Source organism: Sciurus vulgaris, assembly GCF_902686455.1.
Source record: "Sciurus vulgaris genome assembly, chromosome: 5".
NCBI classification, from domain to species: Eukaryota; Metazoa; Chordata; class Mammalia; order Rodentia; family Sciuridae; genus Sciurus; species Sciurus vulgaris.
Window position 1 is genome coordinate 170,705,152 of NC_136465.1, and position 10,652 is coordinate 170,715,803.

At 64.0% G+C, this 10,652-nt stretch overlaps 1 protein-coding gene across 2 annotated transcripts in view; it reads right to left on the bottom strand.

Annotated features, from left to right (window-relative positions):
* RAC2 (Rac family small GTPase 2) overlaps positions 1-9,602 on the bottom strand; it is a 66,335-nt gene extending 56,733 nt beyond the window's left edge. The window contains exons 1-5 of one of the 2 annotated variants that reach the window (XM_079141683.1): positions 9,428-9,602; positions 7,499-7,570; positions 887-1,004; positions 461-523; positions 26-185 (exon numbers count right to left, since the gene is read on the bottom strand). In XM_079141683.1, coding sequence (XP_078997809.1) covers positions 26-185; positions 461-523; positions 887-1,004; positions 7,499-7,570; positions 9,428-9,462 — 448 coding nt within the window. In that variant the 5' untranslated portion in view covers positions 9,463-9,602. The remainder of the gene's footprint in view (positions 1-25; positions 186-460; positions 524-886; positions 1,005-7,498; positions 7,571-9,427) is intronic. The other variant, XM_079141682.1, reaches the window with a different exon arrangement.
* Positions 9,603-10,652: the final 1,050 nt, after the last annotated feature.

A 10,652-nucleotide genomic window follows, 5' to 3' on the forward strand; every position in this document is an offset into this window, starting at 1 on the left:
GCCCTCTCTGAGCTTGAGCCCGCACCTATCTCCTTGGCCAGCGCCAGGCCCTGCGGGTAGGTGATGGGTGCCAGCTTCTTCTCCTTGAGCTTCTCGATGGTGTCCTTGTCATCCCGCAGGTCCAGCTTGGTGCCCACCAGGATGATGGGCGTGCTGGGGCAGTGGTGCCGCACCTCGGGGAACCACTGGCAGGCGGGCGGGGCAGCAGGGCAGGAGGCCAGCGTTGTGCCAGGAAGGGACCCCACGGGGGACCATGGGTTGGGGACAGGAGAGGGGATAAGGTCGTGGAGTCCGGTGGAGGTCCCTGACCAGCCCCCTGGGAGCCCCTCCAGTCTCACCCAGTGGCGCCCTAGCCCTGCCCGCCCTGGTTGGCACGGAGACGCCCCTGCCTCTGCGGTGGCCTCACACTGCCAGTCCGGCTCTGGGCACCCGCCCCGCCGGGGCCCTCCGGCCAGCTCACCTTGGCGCGGACGTTCTCATAGGAGGCCGGGCTGACCAGGGAGAAGCAGATGAGGAAGACGTCCTGTGGGGAGGGCGGCTTGCTGAGGGGGCCGTGGGCCAGCGGCCCCTGCCGGGCAGCCATGGGGGAGGGCGGACAGTGGGCGCAGAGGCGGGGTCCTGCCCGGCGCCCTGGTAAGGGGAGGTGCGGCACCCGGATCCCACCGACCCGCCCGCGCCCCGCTGGCCTCCCGCCCACCCAGGGCCGGGGGACCTGCACAGGGAGCTGGCAAGGGGGCCGGTGGCCACGGGACGGGAGCGGGCTCAGGCACAGCAGGGGGTCCCCGGTGCTGCCCCCAGACTCCACAAACTGGGCCTCCCAGGGCTGAAGGGCCTCCCAGGCAGAGGGAAGGGGGCGCGGAGGCCAGGGCGTGAGGGGTGGACACACCGTTTGGGGGTAGGAGAGGGGCCGCAGGCGGTCGTAATCCTCCTGGCCAGCCGTGTCCCACAGACCCAGGTTCACGGGCTTGCTGTCCACCATCACATTGGCCGAGTAGTTGTCAAACCTGGGGGAGCAGGTAAGTCGGGGGTCAGCCTCCAGCCAGAGCCCACGTCGCTCCACTCAGGCCAAGAACCAGAGAGGGGCGGCCCCTGACCCGGAGTCACACAGCATGGTGCAGCTGGGTCTTCTTTATCTTTGTCATTACTGATTCATTATATTTAAAAAATCATTTAACCAGCAGGAAAACACGGCCTCCGGATTGTTTCTCGGCCATCGGCTCTTTGGCGAGACTTTGGCACATTTCCACAAATTCCCTTCACGTCTCCCCAGGAAGACGGCACCCCCTCCCGTGAGGTCGCCGGGGTCGGCGCCCCTGCTGGCTGAGGGAAGGTCGGTGCGTTTCAGGCGTTTCAGGAAGTAACCAGAGGCAAGGGTGTGGGAGGGGCGCGTGGGCAGCGGCCCCAGGAGCTGTGAGGGGAGCCCAGCGGACAGCAGGGAGGACGGCAGCCGGTATGGGACGTGCTGGTGGCCGTGACAGCCTGGCCTCGGGCGCTCAGGCTCCTGGGGGCTCCTGGGGGACAGCAGGGACCGTGTGCAGGGCCTCCCCAGAGCGGGCAGGAAGTCCGTGGGCAGAGGGCTGCCCGTGCCCCCCAGGGTACACAGAGACCCGCCAGTCCATGGAAAAGCCTGACCAGGCCTCATGGCCAGGCAGGAGCCAGACAGGACAAAGGGCCTGAAAGGTCAGGGAGGGGAAGAGCGGGGCTCTGGGAGGGCCCGGCTGGGGCTTCAGCCTGTCTCAGGGTAGGCCTCGGAGAGCACGTTCCGAGACGCGCACCCTAGGGGAAGACACTGGTTCCTCAGCCCAGAGAAGAGAACGCAGATCAGAGAGGCATAGCAACTTGCCCAAGGCTACCCAGCCAATGAATGACCAAGCCAGGAGAGAAGCCACTTGGTGTGACTCCACACCCAGTGCTCACAGTCCGTACCACAGCTGTGCCTCCAGGGATGCCCTCATCGCCCACCCTAACCCCACAGGCCCTGCTCCTCTCCTGACCTGGCCCACCAAGACCTCAGGCTCGGCTGGCCTCCACCACTCTCCCCCGTGCACAGCGGCCAGGCTGCTCCCAGGGCAAGGCCCCCGCTGCCTGTCTCCCTGTGCCAGTGCTGCGCACCTTCCCAGAAGGCCCTGCCCTGCCTCCACTGTCCTCACGTCACCCACACCCCCTAGGCCTCTTTTCTGGGCCTCCTCTGGAATTCACCCCCAATACACCAGCTTCTCTGCTGGCTCCAAAGCCTGCCCAGACTCTCCCTCCTCTGTGGGGAACTCCCCACCCCGCCCTGAAAGACGCGGGGTAGCGTCCCCCAGGTGACTGCTCTGCTTGGCCCTGACACGAGCTGGCACTTCTTATGTCTCTGTCCCCTCCAAGGCCCAGGGCTCCACAGGCCAGGCTTGGGTCTGCTTCACCTCTGCAGTCTTGCCTGGAGAACTGGATTAAACCAACCTCCCTGCTGAAGCCCTTGGGGTGCCGCCGCCTCTGGGAAGCCCTCCAGGACAGGGCCTACCTGCGGAAGCCCTAACGCTCCAGGGTGACCCCAAAGGCTCCTCTGGAGAAGGGCGCTCCCGCCCCACCAGCCCTGGAGAGGCGCCTGGGCCCGCTCCACTTGCCCCTGCTGCCCCCCTCCCCCACCAAGCTGACCCCTCTCGCCCTCAGCGCTGTCTCACCTCCTGGGCAGCCACCCCACTCCCACCAGCTCTCCTGGGAGGACTGAGCCTCCACGTCAGGCACTGAGCCCGGGGGTCCCCACTGCACCCTGAGGCCACGCGGGGTCTGGCACACACTGGGTCTGCTGCGTACCTACTGGGTGCCACCCATACAGCTGTGGGAAGTCAGGAGACCCTGCTGAGCATCACGGGAAAACAAGAGTCTGCTCTGCTTTTGGCTCTGAAGGAAACAGCTCTGGGGCCAACTCAGGATGCCAGCTCCTCCCCGCCAAGGTCCAGCTGAGATGCCAGTGCCCCCAACCTCCCGATATCCCTTGAGCCACGAGCGTCTGTGTGCTCTGGTCACCTCCTGTAGCACAGGCCTTGGCGGTGGTGAGATGGTGGGCCTTCAACGCTCCTGGCACCCACTCGGGGCAAGGAGGAGGCAGGGGCCTTAGTACAGTCGGCCTTGAAGTCCCATGTGACCCAGAACCAAAGAACCCGCCGTTGCTTCCATTAGACAGATGAAGAAACTGAGGCCCAAGAGCCCACATCACTCTTCCAAGGCCAGCCAGCTCATAAGCATGGGAGCAGGGGTCCAAGTCCTGCTTGCTCTGTGACGCCCATAAGTGAGCAAGCTCTGCAGGTATGTCAGTTCAGCGGGGACAGTCACCGGGGGCCACTGCCCAGGTGGGGAGGAACAGAGTTCCTTGTGAACCCACATCCTGGCTGTGTGGCTCAGGACGAGTGACCCAACTTCTCTGTGCCTCACTTTCTTCACAGTAAAAACAAAACCCTTTCCTATCTCCTGGGGCCAAGAGAAAGATCCGAAGAGACCACATTTAACCCTCCAGCTGGGAGGTGCTGGGGAGCTGAGCAACAGCATTCCTGGTGTCCCCTAAGTGCCTCCCACCGGGCCCCTCCCAGTAGACCAGCTGCCAGAGTCTGAGAGACAGCTGTAGGGATATGACAGTGATGTGAAATTCCTGGGGTCCCGCCACCTATGAGGTCCACAGGCAACCAGGACCAGAGGACCCTGATGACCATCCCAGCCAACCCCACTCCTGTTTTCCAGATGAATAAACTGAGGCTCACAATCAGAAAGGGACAGGCCCAAGATCTCCCAGCTAATTGGTGACAGAGAGGGACTAGATCCTGCTACCCAACTCAGAAAGCCTGAGTGGTGAGCTCTCTGCTGTTTCATGGCTGGAGACAGAGGTGGGGACAGCGGGGACAATGGAGGCAGTTTTCACAGACTCTGAGGCCTGGCCTCTGATGGCAGGCCCCATCTCCCCCAGAATGGAGTGAAGGAGGGGGCAGATAAAAGAAGGGTCAGCGGCCAGGTGTCACCTGGACACCACCCGAGCCTCCCCTCAAGTATGAACAACGGTGCATTCGAGGAACCCAGGGACCACAGGGCATGGGAGGCTGGTGGCCTGGGAACGCGGGAGGATGGACCAAGCAGGGGCACGAGCCACAGCAGGATTGGTGCCCTGCTGCCCAGGGAGGCCGGGCTTGCCTTGCCACTCAAAGGAGAGGATGGTGGGTGAAGCCACGGCTCCATCCCCAGGGGAGCCGGCCTGAATGGACAGCGCGGCTCCTCCCTGCAGAGGCTCCGCCTGCCTGGGTCCCTGGCACCCGCCATGGGCTCAACTGTTCTAGAAGCTAGCACTCTGCCCTGGAAGCAGAAGCAGGGGGCAGCACCCCAGCCGGGCAGCAGTCCTTGAGCAGGGAGAGCAAGTTGGATCACGAGGGCCAGAAGAAACCCGGCAGAGGGAGGAATGGACGGATGGCCGAGTTAGGCAGGGGCTCACGGAGACCGCATCTGAGCCGGAACTGGAGGGCAGGAGCCGTCCGGGTGTCAGCGGCCCCTGTGCGGGGGCTGGGGGAGGCTGACCTGGGTAATCCAGAAGGAAACCTGAAGGCTGGAAGGGAGGCAGGTGGGGGATGAGGCCGGGGCGGGGCTGGGGTTCAAGTGCGGGGCTTTGAACGACAGGATAGGAGCTGGGTTTTAAGTTGAAGGCCCACGGAGGGATTCTGGGCCAGGACTGGCTCTAACTTTCACCTGTAAAAACACCTGGGCTTCAGTTCCAGCGTGGTGATAAGGGGCCGAGGCGGAAGGGCAGGGCCCGTTTGTGAATCTGTGCAAAGATCTCAGGGACCCTGCTGGCTCCAGTATCAGGTGCAGAATATAAATCGCCAGGCTGAGCGCCAAGGCTGGGGCGGCGGGAGTGAAGCCGCTGGGCAGTGCGTCCCGGCGGCCTCAGCCGCAGGACAGCGCAGGGAATCGCCTCTAGAGGGATGCGGGGGCGGGGACGGCGAGAGCCAATCAGGGAGCAGCTCTGCCGGTCCTGGCTCCTGATTGGCTACCTGGAAGCGCAGCCCGCTCCGCTGGAGAAGGTGTGGGCAGCGAGGCCGCAGGCTCAGGTCGTCCTGGGGTGTTAACCCCAACCACTGGCAGCAACCGAGCTCAGTCCCCGGGCTCATCGGAACTTGTGCCCTTCCCACGAGCCTCGCCCAATCCCAGCACTCCCCAAGTTTATGGCGAACACCTCGCTCTCAGACCGCCCACTTTTCCAAACCCACCCTCTCCTCCTTCACCCACCTCCAATGCCAAGTGCCCACTGGGACTTCTTTGACCCTCCCTGTCACAGGCGCACAGGCATTGGTGGTAGCAGGAACCCCTCTGGGGTCCTGTCCAGGGCTGAGCAACTTTGTTGGAAGACAAAGGCAGGATGGGATGCAGGACCCCCTAGATAGCATGGAGAACCCAGTGGAAAATGAAAACCCATCGCCGAGGACAAAAATAAGAGGTTCAAGATGGGACACCAGAGCATTAAACCAGGACCCGCACAGCTAGGATGCCCTGGCCCACCTCCTCTGAGCGCCCTGAACAACCAAGTCCTCTAGGGGCCACCAGGGACTTTAAGTTGCTCACAGCATCAGGCCCTGGCCTGACCTCAGCAACCCCAGCCCCTGTCCCCTTGCACCGGGAGGGTGTAGGGCAAGGCCGGGTTGCCCTGCTCAGCCCTGCCTCTCACGGAGGGGGACTCACAGGGGCTCACAGGCTCAGAAGGGGAGAAGCTGCTGCAGAGTCCATTTGCAAGTGGGTCCTCCAACCCAGCCAGGACAGGCAGAGGCAACGGGACCTCCAGCCAGCACGCAGGCACAGGGACGCAGGCACACACTCCTGGTGACGGCAGTCTCCAGCAGGAGCTGCTTTACCTGTCCTGCACCTGCCTCTGCTTGGGTTTAGAGCTGGTCCCCTCTGGCCTCAGAGGTGCCTGAGATTGCCAGCCAACCCCAGGTAGCAAGAGTCCTCGGTCCTTCTTCCCGCATAAGGACAGTGTGGAGAGGGGCGCCCACCAGACCTAGGGAGCAGCAGGGACACGTTCTGGGCTCTTGCCCAGGTTCTCTGCCCTCTCCTGGCTAAGCCATGTCCCAGGGACAGGCATCAGTGGAAGGAGTCACCCTGCCTTGCCTCAGTGGGCCAGGAGGCTTGGGACGGGGCCAGAGGCCCTCGGGAAGGGGGCAGCCTCTCACATCAAGGGGGCTCAGAGGCATCCTGACCCCTGGCACTGTGCTCGCTTCTGCCCCTCCTCCACCTACCCAGGAGGACTCAAATCCCACTCCTGAAAGGGCTCCACTAAGGTCAAGAAGGAAGGGCCCAGCACGGCCCTCCAGGGCCCTGGCTCTGAAGCCAGACAGGCCTGGGTGACTCTGGGGACAAGTCCCTTAGGGGCCATGAGTCGCAACTTCCCCATGGATATCCTGATATCATAACACCCACCTCCAAGAGAACCAAGGGGATCCTATGTGTGTGGCAACCTGTGCACCCAGCACACAGTAGGTCCCCAAAAGGTGGCGGCTGTGATGGATGCCCCCAGGGCCCCTCCCACGAGGCTCAGCTGAGGCCAGCCTCCAACACAGACATTGTGTGTAGAGTGACGTGCATGTGACGCGGTGGGGGAGAGCCCGTGCTGGGACAGCAGGGAGACCCAGGAAGAACCAGATGGGGCTGCCCGTTTGCCACAGGCTCGTTGTCATGGAGAGGTCAGGGACTCCCTCTGGGAGTGAGACACCTATGTGAGGTAGATCTGAAAGGCTTCCTGGAGGAGGGCGCCCTGGAGGGGGGCCTAGAGGCTTCGGGTGCATGGGTGTGGGAGGAAGGACCACTGAAGCAGCAGCAGAGCTTAAGCAAAGGTCCTGAGGTGGGAGCACCAGGGAACATCTGTCCAGCAGTGGAGAATATGAATCAAAGGGAAGGGCTGTGCAGCTGGAAGGGACAGCTGGTGGAGACCAGGCCCTCGCAGGCCATGCTGGGGACTGCCCTGAGCTGCCCTGAGCGAGGGACACCTGACACCTGCGCAGTCCTCCCTCGGGGCACACGGCAGCCCTGCCTCCACATCTAGCAGCAGAGGGCAGAGAGCCTGTCATTCGGCTGGCACTGCTCTGCTCGGGCACAGCAGCCCAATCGGCTGGCACTGCCCTGCTCGAGCACAGTGGCCCCAGCCACAGACTCTGCAGGTCCGCAGTGTCCAGGCCCTGGGACTCGTGCCTCGGCCTTTCCCCACCTCTGCTCCCCTCCCCTCCAGCTGCAGCCAGGCCTCCCCTCCATCCCCCTCCTCTGGGAGGCCGGCTTCCTCCCCACCGCCCGCCTGACCCTCCCAGGCCCTCTTCCTCCGGGGCCCCCCGCAGGCCTGGTGTGGGTTGCTGCCTCCCCAGGGGATCCTGGGGCAGCCCGCCAAGCCAGAGACTGGCCCTGGTGCGATCAGACTGTGGACCCCGTGGTGCACCCAGGGGTTGTCCCCCAGGAGGGGCCTGAGGCGGGGACTTGGTGACGCACAGTCACTCACACAGTGGGGATGTACTCTCCCGGGAAGGCATTGGTGGTGTAGCTGATGAGGAGGCAGGTCTTTCCCACGGCTCTGAAAGACAGGAAGCAGAGAGGGCACAGTCACAGGCTCTGCCTGGGGACACCTCTGAGTGCCTGCCAAGTCCTCCAAGAAGACCGAATCTCCCAAGCCCCGGCCTCTGGGCCTCCGCCACCCCGCTGTGAAGGCCCATGTCAGTGTCAACCCGAGAGCTCGCAAGTCACCCGAGGAGTCTGTGAAGGCACTGACTTCAGGGTCCCGGCCCCCGGGGGTGGGAAGAACTGGGACTCCGTCTTCCCCAAGTGCACCCAGGGGTGGGTGACGGGGGATGGGATCAAGACAGGGTCCCTGGAGACCTGCAGGGCTGCAGGGGCCCGGGACCAACTCCGCCTCTGCCATCACACTCGGGCTTCAAAGCCCAGCCCCCCACCTCCTGTGGCACAAGCTTGGGCGGTCACCAAACCCCCTCAGCTTCTCATGGAGAGGTGATCCATTCTCCCAGGAGTGTGCTCAAGCCCGTAAAGCACACAGCTAAATGTCACAGCCACCACTGTCCCTCCCCCCTTGCCATGGGATGAGGCAGGGAAAAACACAGAGTTTTTTTTTTAAGAGACCTGGGTTCAAATCCTGTGAGGTCATGGGCAAATTACTTAACCTCTCTGAGCTTTAGTTTTCCCATCTGTAACGTGGACTTGGTATGAGGGAGCATAGTAGAGGGGCCTGCCCAAGCCCAGTGCTGGCGCACAGGAAGTAGAAAAATCAATGGTGACATTCACTAGTGGAGCTGTCCCTCACCCTGCTGGGCCAGGAGGAGGCAAAAGTAGCTCAGCCAGCAGCACAGAGGCCAAAGGGGCAGCGGGGCCTTCCCCTGGGCTGCCTGGTGTCCTCACTTCCTGTTCCGAGGAGCTGCTGGCCCTCTCTCCACTGCCGCCTCCCAGGGCCTGCCACCCAGGTACCTTTGAACGTTACCCTTGACTTCCGCCCGCCCTGCTCTGCAGACAGAGCAGAAGTGAGGGATGGTGGGGCGGGTAACGGCTGGCGGGCCTGCTCAGAGTCAGCTGAGGCGCCTGCGGATGCAGTCCCAGCGGGTCAGCTGGGCCTGGGATCGGCCAGGGAGGACCCAGAGGCTGCCCCTTGGTGGAGAGCTGGGCAAGAAGCCAGGGCCATTCAGACACCTGGAATGGACCCAGGGCCACCCCGGGCGTACCTGCGGGCTGGCCCTCAACATGCACTGGCAGGCTTGTGAGTGACAGGGACCTGTCACTCTACAGATGAGGAAACGGAAGGCCACAGGGACAGGAGAGCCCAAGGTCACTGAGTTCCCACAGCTGGGAAGGGCCCAGAGTCGCCAGTGGGGGCCCAGAGTCGCCCTCCGCCTCCTGCTGTGCTCTTTGCCCACCCAGCTTCTCACGACCCCCACGCGCATGCCCCCGCTGCACGCTGGGTGCAGACACACCCCGCACACAGCCCCGGGCGCCTCTTCCCAGAGGCTGGGAGAGGTTCAGGAAGTGCCTGACTGGCCGAGACCACAGCCCCATACCGCCCTCACCCACTAGTGCCTAGACCCCAGGTCAGCCTGGGGACAGCGGCTGGGCTCCCCTCCGCCTGGCCGCACTGCAGGATGGGAGACAGAAGCGCTCCCTGGAGACCTGCCCCCAGACCTCAGGTGCAGGCCAGAAGCCCAGGGCACCCCCCGCCCTCCTGTGCCTCCACCCAGGGGGCTTCTGGGGTGGGTGGGGTGGGTGAGCCGGGAGTGAAGATGTCCTGGGCCGCCCCAGGGTGTTCCCACTGGGCCCTGGGAGAGGAAGGAAGCAGCTCCTCCCAGCCGCCTCCCCGGGTCACCCCGTAGCCAGGAGCACCAGCAGGAGGGTCTCGGGTAGGGGCTGTGAGGAAGTCCAGCCAGGTACCTACCCATCTCCCACCACCACACACTTGATGGCCTGCATCGTGTCGGGCCGAGGGGTGCCAGGGGCCACTCAGGGCAGCAGTGCTTCCCCAGGTGCCGGGGTGTGGGCACAGAGCAGGCGAGGGGCCCTGTGCGAGGAACAGCAACCCACAGGACAGGAGCAGGAGGCAGGAGGAAGCGGAAGGGGAACTTACCCAAGCCGCTGCCCCCGCGGCCGGCAGGGGCGGGGCATGCAGCTTGGAGAGGAGCAGGGGCCCCTCAGGTGCTGCGCTGAGCCCCGGCACCCTGTGGGCACCTGCCGGGGACCTGGGTGCCCCCTCCACTGGGACTCGCTTCCTACCCAGGGCCGGGCCAAAGTTGTTCTCCAAGAACAGACTTCCAAAAATTCAGTCTGCCTCAGTTCAAAGCATGAGCACTTAACGAGTGCCCACTGTGTGCCAGGCAGAATACCAGGCACTGGTGACAGATTGCTAGAGGCAAAGGCAGGGCGCACCCCTTGCCGTGTAAACAAGCGGGAAATGACTGGGGCCACAGGGGTCCTCAGAGGGGACTTCAGACTCCCCGAGAGGGAAAGCTGGGACAACTGCAGCCTAAGGTGGCACTGAGTTGTCATTTGAAATGTGGTGTCCCTGAGAGAACCCTCAGGGTGGGGGCTGCCTGGGCCTCCTGGGAGGCTCCCCCAAACTAGGGCCCAAGTGAGAGGAGGGAGATGAGGCCGGAAGGGGAGGCTGGGCCGTAGGATGGAGAAGTGACTGGAGGGCAGCAGCGGCTCACCCTGCCTGAGCCAGCCTGCCTGCCCAGGGCCCTGGGACCAGGCACGCACTTCACGGATGAAGAAACTGAGGGTCCGAGAAGTCAGTTGACTCGCCAGCACCACCGGGCGTGAAATCAACCCTGGGCCAACTAACCCCAAGCACTTCTGGCACCAAGAGAGCGAGCGAACGGCCGGCTGGTGAGGACACAACTTGAGATTCACAGCTTGAGGGCGTGTCCCCCTGTCACCACCACCGCTCACACCACACCTTTCCCGCTCCAGGGAGAAGCGACAAGAGCAGGGAGGGAGAGAGAGCCTCCAGCCACCCACCCTGGCCTCCCCCCTGGGGACAAGCCAGGAACTCCTCAGCGGGGTGCAGAGGGTGGGGCCTGCCCTGGCCAGGGCCCTCCCAGGGTGGCTGCCTCTGGGAGGCGGAGCCAGGGTTCCACCAGCCCCCGCCGAGCTGTCAGAGCCGT